A 15,908-nucleotide genomic window follows, 5' to 3' on the forward strand; every position below is an offset into this window, starting at 1 on the left:
AGTTTGTTTCAAAGATTGTTCTCTGAGGAAGTCAAGCTTGATTCTCATTGTGCTCTTCTCAATCCTAATGCCATGCTATGTCAATTAATTGGAAATTTTATGTACAGTTTTAATACCTGATTTTCCAATGTTCTCAAAGTTTGTAACATGTTCTGTGTTTAGGATTCTGGGACTATGCTTGCTGCAAAATGAACTATGTCCTATAACATTGAATCGGCATGTCATCAAAGTACTGCTCGGCAGGAAAGTAAGTATTATCTCCAAGTAGACAATTTTGCCTTTTTTTGTTATGTATATGATATATTGAGAAATTACATTATTGAATGCTCAGGAATTAGAAAGCAGATTTCATTGTTCTGCTTGCTACAAACTGTTAGCGTCTTGACTGTTTAATGCTGCTTGTTTTGAGCAAGGTACATCAAATTTTTCCCCATGCTTAATGTCGTACAATTGCTGAACTAAAAAATAAAGGGTTCTAGGCATGTGCTGCTCTAGGTACACATGCTGTGCATACTACATAATATTAGAATGGCTCTGGATCAAGGTCAAGCGGCACTTTTGGTGCTGCTTGACCTTTCAGCAGCATTCGATACCATCTCTCACCAAGTTCTGCTGTACAGATTACAAGAGCTTGGTATTAACGGATCTGCATTGAGGTGGCTGTCAGATTTCTTGTCCAACCGTACTCAGGCATTGTCACTGGGTTCCTTTTCTTCTGCTCCCTCACAGGTTACCAGGGGTGTCCCCCAGGGCTCATGCTTGAGCCCTACCTTGTTTAACATCTATGTGACCCCCCTGGCTAAACTGATGAGGGATTTGGGGTTTAATCCTATCTCTTACGCAGATGACACCCAACTCCTCCTCACCTTCGACAAAACAAGATCAGATACACAAAAAAAAATTTCTCAGGGTATGATGGCAATTGCCTCCTGGATGAAAACTAACTATCTCCAGTTAACCTCTTCTGTGCCCATGACGAGATAGTCTTGTCATGGAGCACGGTTGCGCTGTGCCCATGACGAGACTATCTCGTCATGAACCCCACCCACTAATGCAATGCCCGGCACAGGAGGGGGAAAGGGCGTGGCACTGAAGGGGTTAAACACTGAGAAATTTGAGATTTTGTTGTTTGGGGGTGCTGACATCTGTTGGTCGCCCAGTTGGTGGCCTGAGGAGTTGGGTAAAGTTCCTGCTCCCAAAGAGGTAGTTACAAATCTGGGCATTAAGCTCGATAAGAAACTCACCCTTCAGACCCATGTTAATACAATCGTTGGTTCCTGCTACCACATTTTAAGTTTACTTAGAAGAGTTTTTCCGTTGCTCCCTCTTTCCACCAGGAAGACTCTAATTCAGGCATTGATCATGAGCAAGATTGACTACTGTAATGCTCTTCTTCTTTCTGCCCATGCAGCTTCATTGGATAAATTGCAGGTCATCCAAAATACGGCTGCCCGTCTGGTAACTGATTCACCTGCTAGGACTCCCTCATTGCCTTTGCTGCATGAACTACATTGGCTGCCAGTCAAAAAAAGCGTGGAATTTAAAATGGGCTGCATGATTTTTAAGGCTCTTAACGAGCTTAGTCCCCTCTATCTTGCTAGGAAACTGAAAGCATATATTCCTAGATGCTCACTTAGATCAGGATCTAAAAAACTCCTTTCTGTTCCTAGAATTAACAAAGCCCGCACTGGTGGCAGGGCCTTTTCGTACCTGGCTCCAATGTTCTGAAACAGTCTCCCCCAATATCTTCGTACAGAAATGCCCCTTCTCCAGTTCAGAAAGCTGATGAAAACGCATCTTTTTTAGTGCCGAGATAGTCTTCTGTTGCAAGCGCAGAGATACCCCTTGGGGTGATTCAGCGCTATATTAAATCATAAAATAAAATAAAAATAAATACTCTTGCCATCTAGTGATGGACCCGGATGTGTGCAAGTTGATTTTCTTAGGAGAATTATTTTCGAGTCAAGAGGTACTATGACTCCTACTCTTGCTTGCAATGCGCATGGTCATTTGCTCCATTGTTAGATCGTTTTCTTCCTGCCATCTGGATCAGACGTGTGCTCCTGCATCACAGATCGGCACCATTACAGCGTTCTATTCGGCCTTCATGGTTCCTCTCCCTCCGTCATTATTGGAAACATTCTCCTTCTCTTGTATCAGGTCCACGCCTTCTGTTTTGCCTGAGGCGGATCTCCGGTTGACCTGGCCAGTTCAGGCCTTCTTCCCTTCCACTCGGTCGTCCCTCACCTGTGAAGGAACAGGCACCTTTTTGATATTGCCCTTGATGTCAAGCGAAACACCCCTAGGCCGAACTCCACCAGGTCTGTAATCATTACCACTCTCCTGAGCACAACAAAGCCTCTTGGGTCTCTTGCCGGTCCTTCTGGTGGAAAATGACTCTACAAGCCCGCTGGGCCTGTTGACTTGAGATGTCACGCAGGAGTGGCTAAGTACCCAAGACTTCTTCGGCACCCAGGACCTTGAGGGAAAACATCATCCCGAGCCATCGGCTGCCGACAAGGAGGCTTTTTTTGCTGGAAGTGAGTTCTGGCTTCAACATTGAGATCGAAGACCTCCAGCCGGCTCAACAGTTGGTGAGTACAAATCCCGCTCCTCCTCGACACTGCTCCCAGCTTCCACTGATATGTTCAGCTGCTCTGGAGCCACAGAGACTGGATCCTGGACCGCCTCTGCCATGACCTGCATCGACCTTCTGTCAGACCCCACCCAGCTTCGGTTCAGCACCAAAGAAAATCCTCAAGACGACTCGCTTGGCTGCACATGCTCCCGGCTTGGCTGCACACGCTCCCGGCTTGGCACCGGCCTGGCCTTTGGATCCGAAACAGTCAGCATCCAAACCCAGGCCAGCGCCGAAACGTTGTGCTGACTGGAGCATCAGCTTTTGAGTCCATAGAACCAGTCCTCCAGAACTGCAAGATGAACTGGACGCTTGCCAGAGGCAGATTGTCATCCATGCCCAGACAGGCCAAATCCTCACACAGCCTCCAGCACAAGGTACGAGCTCAGCTTTGAAGAAGCTCTCGAACCCCCACCACCACTCAAACAGCGGAAGAGGCACGACAAACCCACCAGTCCTCTTCCTGATCCTGTCCTGCCTCTCCCCTCACCCACATCACCCAGACCTCGTACATCTCCATTTCTTTCTCTGCCTGACCCACTGTCATATACACCACAAGAGTCACCATCTTCTGACCTGGATGAACGCGATGGAGGTGAAGGGGGGGGGGGGGGCATAAAATGTCACCCCACAAGTAGATCTAGGGGATTCTTATGATGTGGATTTACCAAGGAAAAAGGATCACAACCATTACCCTCTCCAGCCCTCCCCTCCAAACACCACCACCTCCTTCCACAGGATTGTGGGTAGGGATGCAGCATATCATAGTGTGGAAATGCACAAGGAGCCTATCGAAGAGGATTTTCTCTTCAAATCTTTCTGCAGTCCACTGTTCTGCGCAGTACTAGCTCATGTTGAAAGTGATACTCAAACCCTCTCTTAAAATTTTCAAGGAGCCGGTTAAGGTTAAATATATTACTGTAGGAAAGTTCCTGCTTTTGACATGGTCACACCCACATTTTGCCCTAGTACTGATGCTTTTCAACTAAAAGTGCACTGGGTCCCTGCTAACCAGGCCATAGTGCCAGTGCTCTTTCCCTTAAAACAAGGTAAATGTCTAAATGTATCACAATTGGCAAGGCCTTTAGTACCCCTGTAAGTATGTACCTAGTAAGTGGTACGTCTGGTAACAAGGGCATGGGTACCAAAGTGGGCCCCTAAGGACTGTAGCTTGTATTATACCATACTACGGGACCCACACACAAATTGCATGCAGAGTGCCATTGCAGGCTGCGTAAAATGGTGCAAACCCTTTTGAAAATACGACATGGTAGTCTCCCAGTGTGTCATGCCCATTGCATATACTTTATGTAAATCACCCCTGCAGCAAGCCTTAGAACCCTAAGACATGGTGCATTATATTATGTGAGGGGACAATCTGCGTCAGTAGATATGCCTTTTGATGTCTGGTTCCATTGCCACGACATTGCAAGTGTGCAGGAAGCCATCTTAAGTATATGCACTGGGCACTGGTCATTATGAATTACCCAGTGTAGGAAGCTGGCTCTTTACGTGATAGGTCAAAAGTTGATATATAGTGTAAAGAGTCCAGGGGTTCCCTTAAGAGTGGACGGGGGTATGCTATGTAATCCCAACGTGCTCTATTAGAGGGTAGTGTGGTCGAGCAGCAATTAAGCTTAACATGGAGGAGTGCAAGACATTTGCAAAATATACACAATGATTATTAAATGACAACACGACTCAAGAAGGAGCTCCCCACCAAATTATAAAAATACCAAGTACCTTTAGACCTGATATGCTATCAGAGAAAATCCTTCAGGCAAGTACGTTTTTAAATAAAAAAGTATTTTTATTTTAAAAAGTGGGCACAGGTCAATTTCTGGTTCTGCAATGTTATCCTATTGAAGGAAGAACAAGTTCTGCAAACAGGTACAGTATATCGAGTTTTTGACTGAAAGACCATTGGATCCCTGCTAACCAGGCCCCAGTGCCAGTGCTCTTTCCCTTAAAACAAGGTAAATGTCTAATTTTACCACAATTGGCAAGGCCTTTAGCACCCTAGTAAGTCCCTAGTTTGAGAAAGTGCCCTCTTTCTGCATGGTTGTCCCCACTTCTTCCTGAATTGCTGATGTGCTTTGACTGAGTGTGCCCTGCGCTCCTGCCAATCAGGTGCCCAGGGCATATGTTCTTTCCCTAAACCTGCATTAAAAACAAAACCCAATTGGCATCTCTGGCAACAGGTCAGCCCCTGGTAAATAGTACCCCAGGTACCCAGGGCACAGTAACCAGGGAAGACCTGTGAGAAAGTGGCTCTGTATATACTGTTCCTTAATAGGTACAGGGTGTACAGAGTCCACAGTCCCCAAGGGTTTGACAGAGGCTAAATTTAGATATAACCTTACTCTCTAAAGTGGTAGCTTGGTCGAGCAGTAAGGCAGTATCAGAGGACAGTGTAAAGCATTTGTTGTACACACTCAGTCAGCAAATGGTCTCACACACTCAATAACTGAACTCTAGGCCAATGGTTTATATATAAAAAATACATGCTTGTTTTATTTTAGACCCAACACTTGGATTTAAAATATACTTTCTCAGAATGAGATGTTTCATATAAATACTTTTGCAATATGCAATTGACTTTTGTAAACAGTTACAAGTGGTTGCAATAGGCAACTCTATTTTAAACACAACAATGCATTGAGCTCAATGGAAATTTCAAGTTATTTGCAACAGATTACTTTTTGGATTACTTTTGGAATTCCAGGAGTGGATCCTAGATTCAGTCCTGGGTCAGTACTCAGAATCAAGTGGTGGAAGTCGACTTAATTACTATAATGATTTTTAAACAATATTTAGCTATTTTAAAAGTTGACACTTCGAAAATATTTCAAAGAAAACAGTCAATGATTCCCTATGGAAGAAAATTCAAGTTGCAGGTACAGTATGTTCTCGTTACTTTTGTAATCCAGTACTGGGTGCCTAGACTCAGTACTGGGACCTTTATCCTAAACAGGTAAGTAATTACGTTTTCAGATATTATACGATTTTTAAAGAATATTTAAAGATTACAGAAATTGACACTTAGAAGAAATTTCACAGAAAAACAGTCAATGATTTCCTATGGAAGAAAATTGGGTTACGGGTAAGTACAGTTGTAAGTATTTTTCAGAGTCAGTGCTGGGCACCAAGATCCAGCACTGGGAGCTCACCTAAGAGCAGGTGAGCAATTTCGTTTTCGTTACTCGGCTGATTTTTGGTGAATATTTTAAGATTTGAAAAGTCCACACTTAAAAGAAATTTCAGGAAAAAGCCAGTCAATGTTACCCTATGAGGAAAATAGAGTTATCGGTTTACGGGTAAGTACTCGACTGGCAGAGTTGACGTTCTGGGCATAGACTCAGGGGTCCCCCAGGGTCAGGTAGGTACAGTTGGTTCACCCTCAGCGACTCTAGGGCGGCCGGGTCCAGAGAGAGTTAGGCCCAATGTTATCCTATGAGGGATAGGGGGGCCTTGGTTGGTGGCTGCGGACTGGCAAGCCGCACGGCTGTGGGAGCTGGGCTCCTGGTCACTTACTCAGGGGAAGTAGGTAGGTGTAGAGTTTTCACAGCCAGGGCCACTCGGGCGGCTGGGTGCAGAGTGCTTTTGAGCCTTCGGGCGCTCAATTGATTTCAATGGGAAATCTCCGGTTTAGAAAAAGACTGCAAGCTCGGGTACGAGGACTCTTCAGGTGCCACCACCACTTCGAGAGGTAAGTTGGGTAGTTGGAGGATAGGTAGGTACCCCGGGATTGGGCACAGGGGGCCGCGGGGCGCCACGTGCAGGGGTGCCTTTTGGTGTCGGGAAATCTTACCCTCTGTTGATCGCGGTTGGGGGGGCACCTTGTTCTGAGGCTGCAGCCTCCTTCAGGAGTGTCGAGGGAGGTCCTTGGGTGCCGGACTCGGGGTCACAGTCGCCGTGGGGTCGTCCTCGTGGTCTTTGTCCACTCCGGCACTGGCCAGGCTTGGCTGGTGCAGAGTGTGCTGGGTTCGCGGTTCCGGGCTGCTGCTAGGAATTAGAGGTAGGTTTTGAGAAGAGCCTCTACTCATGGGAGTCCCAGGGGCTTAGAGCCAGAAGGTAGCCAGGTCCTTCCGGGGTTTGTGAGGTTGCTGGCCACAAGAGATGCCGGGTTGGAGCAGGTTCGAGGGTCGACAGGCCGGTCGGGCTGGGCCCAAAGCAGTTGGTGTCTTCCTCTTCTTAGCAGCTGCAGGGCAGGTCTTATTTCTTCTTGCTCTTCTTTGTAGTTTTGAATCTGGAATCTGGGGAAGGAAGGTTCAGGGGGCCCCTAAATACTAGATTTAGGGGCGTTACAGGTAGGTGAAGGGCAGGGACCAATGGGTCCCTGTCCTGGGGTGGGTACACCCCCTATCCTGCCTCTCCTGTGGGAGGGGGGCAGTAGCCTAGTCCTGATAGGGTAGGGCTCCCCATCTTCAAGATGGCGAGAGCCCGGAGATGTGCTTCACCTCCCCTCCCCCACCTGAGGGGTGGGGTTGGCAGGCTGGCACATCCCCTGTCCTTATTTGGGGTTTCCGGCCAAAGCTTCCCGCCAGAGTGGGGGGTTGCAGTGGCCTGGGGAAGCTCACAGAGGCAGCATGCCTTTAAAGCTTCCCCCTGCCCATCCTGGGGGAGGAGATTTAGCACCTCGCCCAGGATGTGCATTGTTGCAGGCCCAGGAGAGCAGGGGCTCTCCTACCCAGGGGTCCAGCAACATGTCTGCTGTGTGGCAGCCTAGGCAGCCTCAGAGCAGACGTGGATTGTAGGTTAGGTTTAAGGGGGCATCTCTAAGATGCCCTCTGGGGTGCTTGGTACATTAAATCCCACACTGGTATCAGTGTGGGTTTAATGTGCTGAGAAGTTTGATACCAAACTTCTCAGTCTTCAGTGTTGCCATTATGGTGCTGTGGAGCTCGTGTTTGACGAGCTCTCAGCACCATGTACTCTTAAATGGCAGCACTGCACTTACAGGGCTCAGGAATGGACCTGGGCACTGTAGGGGCACAGGGCCCCTGCGCCCACACCATTGGCATAAGGCACCCAGCTAGAGGGGTGGCTGATGTATGCCATGGCAGTGTAGGTGATGGGCATGGCACACAGGGATGTGTGTCATGTCGGCTTTGTTTTTGTCTTGCACCCAAACACTCAGCCTGCAAAGGCAGTGTGCGTGTGTAAGGGTACAGGGCCTCTAAGGGTGGCACAATGAGTGCTGCAGCCCTTAGAGGCCTTCCCTGGTCACAAGGCCCTGGGTACCTAGGGTACCATTTACCAGAGGCTGACATGTGGCCAGGGTTTGCCAATTTGGGTTTTGTTGTTTTAGGGAAGGAACATAGGCACTGGGCACCTGATTGGCAGGAGTCCAGGGCACACTCAGTCAAAGTACATTCAGCAATTCAGCAAAAAGTGGTGGCATACCATGCAAGAAAGATGGCACTTTCTCACAAGACCTCTAAGGGCAGCATCACTTATTGTGCCACCCTTAGAGGCCCTGTACTATTACACTCACACACTGCCTTTGCAGGCTGCGTGTTTTGGTGCAGAACAAAGTGAAGAGTCAACATGGCACACATCTCTGTGTGCCATGCTTACAACCCACTGCCCTGGCATACATCAATCATCCCTCTAGCTGGATGCACTATACAAGTTTTTAGGGTACAGGTGCATGACCCCTGTATCCCTACAGTGTCTAAGTCCATTCTTAGACATTGTAAGTGCAGTGCTGCCATTAAGAGTATATGGTGCTGGGAGTTTGTCATTACAAACTCCACAGCACAATAATGGCTACACTGAAAACTGAGAAGTTTGGTATCAGGAGTGACCCTTGACCCGGTCACTCCACTCCGCACGGCCCCCGTGTGCCCAGATTCTGCTGCTGCTGCCTTCTTGGCCTCTCTTGCTGCCGCCTCTCCTTAAGGCCCCTGCTCTCCAAGCTTTCCCAGGCTTGCCCTCGCTCTCCCGCTCTGTCTTCCCGCTTTTTCCACCCCCCTTACGCTCCCCGCCGCTGCTCTCCTGCGGCCCCGCCCCCTTCTCTTGGCACCCGCTCCCCATTCGCTGCCCCGCTCCCGCCTCTCAGATGCTCCTCCCTCCCACTTCGCCATATATGGCGAGGACCGCGCGCACGCGCAGTGGCCACGCGCAGCGGGCGCGCCAAAGGCGCGCCAAAGGCAACTCCCCATCTACGCCTGGACCGCGCCCAGCGCCAGAACCCCTGGACCCCGCCGGAGCCAGCCAACCCGACAGAGATACGACGCCGCCACCCTCCACGCACTCAACACCGGCCGACAGCCAGCCTGCTACCAAGCCAACCCGAAACGCACCCACGGAGCATTCACCTGCCACGCCTGCAACTTCACCTGCACCCGATCCTGCACCGCACCCACCAAGCCAGGCTCCAGCAACGACCACCTCAAGTGCATCTTGCTCAACACCCGCTCCATCCACAGGCACGCCGTCGAACTCTGGAACCTTCTCGACACAACATCACCAGACGTCGCCTTCCTCACAGAAACATGGATGAACGCCTCCTCAGCTCCCGAGATCGCCATAGCCATCCCAGATGGCTACTAGATCGCCCGGAAGAACCGCGTCAACCAAGCCGGAGGAGGCATCGCCATCGTCCACAGAAACACCATCCGAATCACGACCAACTCCGATGACTCCCTCACCGCCGCCGAACACCTTCACTTCCAGTTACACACCGACCCCAAGACCACCCTCAGAGGCACCCTCGTCTACAGACCCCCGGGACCACGCACACAATTCAGCGAAGCCATCGCAGACTTCGTCAGCCCGCACGCCCTTACCTCCTCAGACTACATCCTCCTAGGAGACCTCAACTTCCACCTGGAGAACACCAATGACAGCAACACCGCCACCCTGCTGGACAACCTCGCCAACTTTGGACTCAAGCAACTGGTGAACACCCCCATCCACAACGCCGGCCACACGCTTGACCCCATCTTCTCCTCCAGCAAGCACATCTCCTTCATCCACTCCACCGGACTGCACTGGACAGACCACAGCTGCATCCACTTCAACTTCAGGAGAACCACGACCCACAACCACCCTCAACAGGTTCCCCGCAGAAGCTGGAGCAAGATCACTGCCGAACAGCTAACCACCTCCCTCAGCCAGAACCCCCCCACCAACACGACGGACCCCAACGAAGCAACCCGCAACCTCACACAGTGGCTCACCAACTGCGCCGATGACCTTGCACCACTGAAGAACCCCCCCAGCAGACACACCAGCAAGAAAGCCTCCTGGTTCACCAAGACCTCAAAAACTCCAAGAAAACCTGCCGTACCCTCGAGAAAGCCTGGCGCCACGACCAAACTACAGAAAACATGACAGCCCTCAAGAATGCCACCCGCAAACACCACCAACTGATCCGCACCACCAAAAGGACCACATTCAAAGAACGACTGGACAACAACTCCCACAACAGCAAGGAACTCTTCAGCATCGTCTAAGAGCTCTCCAGCCCCAGCGCCTGCAACAACAACATCACACCCTCGCAGGACCTCTGCGACTCACTCGCCTCGTTCTTTCACCACAAGATTGCAGACATACACAACAGTTTCTGCGCACAGACCGGGCACCCTACCACCGATCCGGACCCCCCCACCACCACCACCACCCTCCGCACCTGGCCGACGGTTTGCACCGAAGATAACACCCACACGATGAACACCATCCACTCCGGCTCCCCAACCGACCCCTGCCCACACCACATCTTCAACAAAGCCGACTCCATCATCGCACCCCAACTCCGGCACCCTACCACCGATCCGGACCCCCCCACCACCACCACCACCCTCCGCACCTGGCCGACGGTTTGCACCGAAGATAACACCCACACGATGAACACCATCCACTCCGGCTCCCCAACCGACCCCTGCCCACACCACATCTTCAACAAAGCCGACTCCATCATCGCACCCCAACTCCGGAACATCATCAACCGCTTCTTCGCATCCGCCAACTTCCCAGAGAGCTGGAAACACGCCGAGCTCAGCGCCCTCCTGAAGAAACCCACCACGGACCCCACGGACCTCAAGAACTTCCGCCCCATCTCGCTCCTTCCCTTTCCGGCCAAAGTCATCGAGATGATAGTCAACAAACAACTCACCGCCTTCCTCGAGACCAACGGATCCCTCGACCCCTCGCAGTCCGGCTTCCGAGCAAACCACAGCACCGAGACCACCCTCATCGCAGCCACCGACGACATCCGGTCCCTGCTTGACAACGGGGAAACAGCTGCCCTCATCCTCCTGGACCTCTCGGCAGCCTTCGACACCGTATGCCACCGCACTCTGATACAGCGCCTCAGCAACATCGGAATCCAAGGAAAGGCCTTGGAATGGATCATCTCGTTCCTCGCCGGCAGAACCCAGAGAGTCCGCCTTCCCCCGTTCCGGTCCGTGGCCACCGAAGTCATCTGCGGCTTCCCGCAAGGATCCTCGCTCAGCCCCACCCTCTTCAACGTCTACATGAGCCCCCTCGCAGCCATCGCACGCCAACACAACCTCAACATCATCTCCTACGCCGACGACACCCAGCTGATCCTCTCCCTCACCAACGACCCCGCCACAGCCAGAGCCAACCTCCAGGAAGGAATGAAAGACGTCGCGGAATGGATGAAGCTCAGCCGGCTGAAACTGAACTCAGATAAGACGGAAGTCCTCATCCTGGGAACATCCGCCTCCGCCTGGGACGACTCCTGGTGGCCTCCTGCCCTGGGCTCCGCTCCAAAGCCAACGGACCATGCTCGCAACCTGGGCTTCATCCTGGACTCCTCCCTCACGATGACCAAGCAAGTCAACGCCATCTCGTCATCCTGCTTCAACACCCTGCCAATGCTCCGAAAGATCTTCCGGTGGATCCCCACCGACACCAGGAAGACGGTCACCCAGGCCCTCGTCACCAGCCGACTGGACTACGGAAACACCCTCTACGCTGGAACACCAGCCAAACTACAGAAAAGACTCCAGCGCATACAGAACGCCTCTGCACGACTTATCCTGGACACCCCCCGCTTCAGCCACATCTCTCCCCAGCTGAGAGACCTGCACTGGCTCCCCATCAGCAAGAGGATCACGTTCAGACTCCTCACCCACGCACACAAGGCTCTCCACGACATGGGACCCACATACCTCAACAACCGCCTCACATTCTACACACCCACCCGCCACCTCCGCTCCGCCAGCCTCGCCCTCGCCACCGTCCCGCGCATCCGCAAGACCACCGCCGGAGGAAGATCCTTCTCCTACCTGGCGGCCAAGACATGGAACTTCCTCCCCACCCACCTACGACTGACCCAGAACCATCTCTCCTTCAGGAAACAGCTCAAGACCTGGCTCTTCGAGCAGTAGCGGATCCCCCTCCCCCCAGCGCCTTGTGTCCCTACGGGTGAGTAGCGCGCTTTACAAATTCATTGATTAACTGATTGAGACTTCTCAGCACATTAAACCCACACTGATGCCTGTAGGAAGGTGGATATCTGACTATGGTTACCCCCAACTTTTTGCCTAGTGTCTAGCTGGTTTTTCGACTTAGTTGGCCTGAGATCCTGCCATTCAGGGTCTCAGGCTGTCTGCTCTCTCTTTAAAATGGACTCCATGTACCCTAGGTACATTCCCAATTGGTAAGGATCACCTTATTGGACCCTGCACAGTGTACCCCAGGTACCCAGGGCATAGGTGTACCCTAGGCCTCCCAGGGGCTGCAGCATGTATTATGCCACCCCTGGTCTGGCCTTCCAATCAGACACAACTGGCTGATCACTCAGCTGGGGCAAGGTCGTGTAATCACCCCTTGCTTAGATATAGTATACCTATGTTCGAGGCATGTGGGCTGCTGAATTCATATCTGTGCATAGATCGCCGCCTAGTGTTGGGTCCGGATGTTTGCACGTTGTTGTCCTGGAAGAGTCTTCGAAGTATCCTTGGATAGGTGACTCCTCCCCTGGACTACAGTGCGCATGGGCATCCTCTCCATCCTCAGATTGTTTTTTTCCGCCATTGGGTTCGGATGTGCTATCTTAGCTCAAGTTAGGAAAAAATTTGTCGAGGCCTTTAGTTCGCGTCGGTACTGTTTATCGATCGGTTTTCGATACTCTCTGTTAGTTTACTAACTTCCAGCACCGACTTTGTTCGCATTTACCTGTCCATCAACTACTTCGATGATGGAATCGAGGACGCCATTCAAAAGGTGTCCGGTATGTAATGCGAAGTACCCACACATCGACGTCCATCCGGTGTGCAACAAATGCCTTTCGCCGGACCACGACGAGTCGACATGTATGGCCTGTGCCCGGTTCCGTTCAAAGAAGACTCTGCGGAATCGTCGAGCGGCGAGGCTCGAAGCGCAGCACGCGGCACCGGCCCCAGCTGACATCTTCGACGACGCGGACGACGTCGAAGAAGTAGAAGTCTTACCCTCCAGTCCCGTTTCCGACCAAGAACCCGGATCGGACGAGGCCGACGAGTCACTCTTCCACAGAGGTGAAGACGACACCGAGGTAGGAGACGACGAGGAGGCCTTAGGGGCCGAAGAGAGTAGCTCCGATGATGAACAAGGCCTACCTGTTCAAACCGAGAATTCACCAGTGCCACAGACTATGGCTCCGGTCGAGGGATCGCCTTCGGGCCTTACCCGAGACCTATCACGCAGTCCTTCGGCCCCGCCCTCGGGCCCGGCCTCGGACGTTCAGCGGCAGCCATTACCGCTTAAGCCAGCTGGTTTCCCTTCCACGAAACCGAAACCGAAAGCTGCTCAGGTTCCTACGAAACCGAAACTGAAAGTGGCGCTAGTCGGATCGAGGCCTTCAACACCTTCGACGCCGGCGCACCGTGTCGGCACCGACCGCACCAAGGGGGACTTCGGTGCCGAACTCGAGACGGGCGACATGGGAGTCGACAAACGGAAGAAGGCCATCGGCGCCGAAAAACCTGCTCGGTTACCGGCGTCGACGCCACCGACACCGAGGGCCGTCCCGCCTGCTACGCCTCGCAGCACCCCCTCGACGACACCGAAACCTCACGTGTCGAAGACGTCGACGGTGATCTCCGCACCTCAGCTCGATGCACCACGGGCGCAGAAGATATCTGCAGCCGCCTCGACGACCCTGGCGGGGGCCACGACCTCTAAGGCGCCCCGAGTACGGCCTGGCGCAATGCCAGGCTGCAAAACCAAGGCTGCCCTCCAGGACCAGTCGGGTTCGATCGATCCAGCGGTTTCGTCGGTGCCGACCAGCATTACCTTCGGCTTGCCTCCATCCACAATCCCGAAGGCGTTTCAACTCAGGACACAGGCCACCAAAACTGCGGTTACGCCTGTCGAGCCGTCACCGTCACGCGTCATCGACGCCGACACTGGCAGGATGATTCTCCACGACCGAAGGATAACTTCGGAACCGCCATTGGAACCTTTCAGGATCCCGCTAAAGAGGAAGCTGCCTGTGGACACAGAACCTCTCCTGTATGAACCCTTTCATTCACCCTACCAGGATCCACACCGGGCCTCCCCCACACGCTCCGACACGGATGCATTGGAGGACTACATGGGTGAACAAGTCCCCTACCATGTGGACACGGACCCTGATGACCAGCAGGACCCTGACCAAACTTGGGGCGACCCTGCAGACCCCAGTGCACCTCTTGATGCACAGGACCCACAACTATATGGGGCAAAAACGTCACCCACAGAGGATACTGCGGCGTTCAACGCTCTGATTGAACGGGCGGCGAACAACCATGATGTACAGCTTCACTCTGATATCATCGAAGATGACTTTCTAATGGACACCTTTGCATCCTCAGAAAGACATGTAAAGACTCTGCCAATGTTGAAGGGGGTCCTTAAGCCAGCCACTGACATTTTCAGGGAACCCACCAGGGCACGAGTGATAAACCCCAGGATCGATAAGAAATACAGATCAGCACCTGGGGATCCTACTTACATCAGAGGACAATTACCACTCGACTCCATCGTTGTGGCGAATGCCCGCAAGAGGGCACACTCGCAGACAACGGGTGACGCTCCTTCCCCGGACAAGGAGTCCAAGGTGCTGGAGACCTCCGGCAAGCGAGTTGCCGCACAAGCTGCAAGCATATGGCGCATAGCTAACACTCAAGCGCTCCTCGCTCGCTACGATAGGGCGCACTATGACACAATGGAGCAACTCCTTCAACACCTCCCTGACCCCTACAAAGAAGGTGCAGAAATCCTTATCAGAGAGGGACAGCTACTCACAAATGCTGCCATCAAATGTGCACTAGACGCTGCTGACACGGCTGCCAGGGCCATCAACACTAGCGTCATCCTACGACGTCACGCCTGGCTACGTATCTCAGGATTCAAGCCTGAGGTACAAAACAATATCCTTAATCAGCCTGTCAACCCCGACTTTTTGTTCGGGCCTGAGGTTGACGCCACCCTCGAGAAGATAAAAAAGGACACGGACACTGCAAAGTCCATGGGCGCCCTACAAACTCAGTCCTTTCGGAGCGGCTCCTTTCGTCGCCCCGGAAACAAGGGAGCAGGCAGAGGACAGGGGTCACAACAAACATATAACAAGGGTAATACGCAGACCACCTACGATAAGAACACCCGAGGTGGCTATCGTGGCTCCAGTACCAAGGGCAGAGGACGTGGCTACGGCAACACCAGGTCCTCCCCCAAGAACAAGCAGTGACGCCCTCTCCCTTCCTCCCGACCACATAACACCTGTCGGGGGAAGGCTACAACGGTTCCTGTCCACGTGGAACTCCATCACCACGGACAGGTGGGTCAAAGATATTATAAAATACGGTTACTGTCTGGAGTTAACTTCCACTCCACCCACAATACCACCAAGAAACCGTCCTATGTCTTCAGAGCACTTGACGCTCTTACAGCAAGAGGTAGAAAGTATGCTTCTAAAAGGCGCTATCGAGGTCGTACCCGTCCACGAGCGGGGCACGGGGGTTTACTCCCTCTACTTCTTAATTCCAAAAAAGGACGGGTCGCTCAGGCCTATATTAGACCTGAGACCCCTGAACCAGTACATTCTTTCGGAGCACTTTCACATGCTCACTCTACAGCAAGTCCTTCCGCTTCTCCAGCAGGGAGACTTCCTAGCATCACTGGACCTCAAGGATGCGTATTTTCACATACCCATCCACCCCTCACACAAAAAATACCTCAGGTTCACTGTTCAGGGGCAGCACTATCAGTTCAAAGTCCTTCCCTTCGGCGTGACAACAGCGCCCAGGGTTTTCACAAAGTGCCTAGCTAC

At 52.3% G+C, this 15,908-nt stretch overlaps 1 protein-coding gene across 15 annotated transcripts in view; it reads left to right on the forward strand.

The window, feature by feature from the left end:
• Positions 1–15,908, forward strand: part of UBR5 (ubiquitin protein ligase E3 component n-recognin 5) — a 2,036,132-nt gene that overhangs the window by 1,784,711 nt on the left and 235,513 nt on the right. For all 15 annotated transcript variants that reach the window (XM_085605144.1, XM_085605147.1, XM_085605145.1 and 12 more), the window contains one exon: positions 163–247. In XM_085605144.1, the coding sequence (XP_085461270.1) occupies positions 163–247 (85 nt within the window). The remainder of the gene's footprint in view (positions 1–162; positions 248–15,908) is intronic.

This window comes from Triturus cristatus, chromosome 5_1, assembly GCF_964204655.1.
Source record: "Triturus cristatus chromosome 5_1, aTriCri1.1, whole genome shotgun sequence".
Lineage (NCBI taxonomy): Eukaryota > Metazoa > Chordata > Amphibia > Caudata > Salamandridae > Triturus > Triturus cristatus.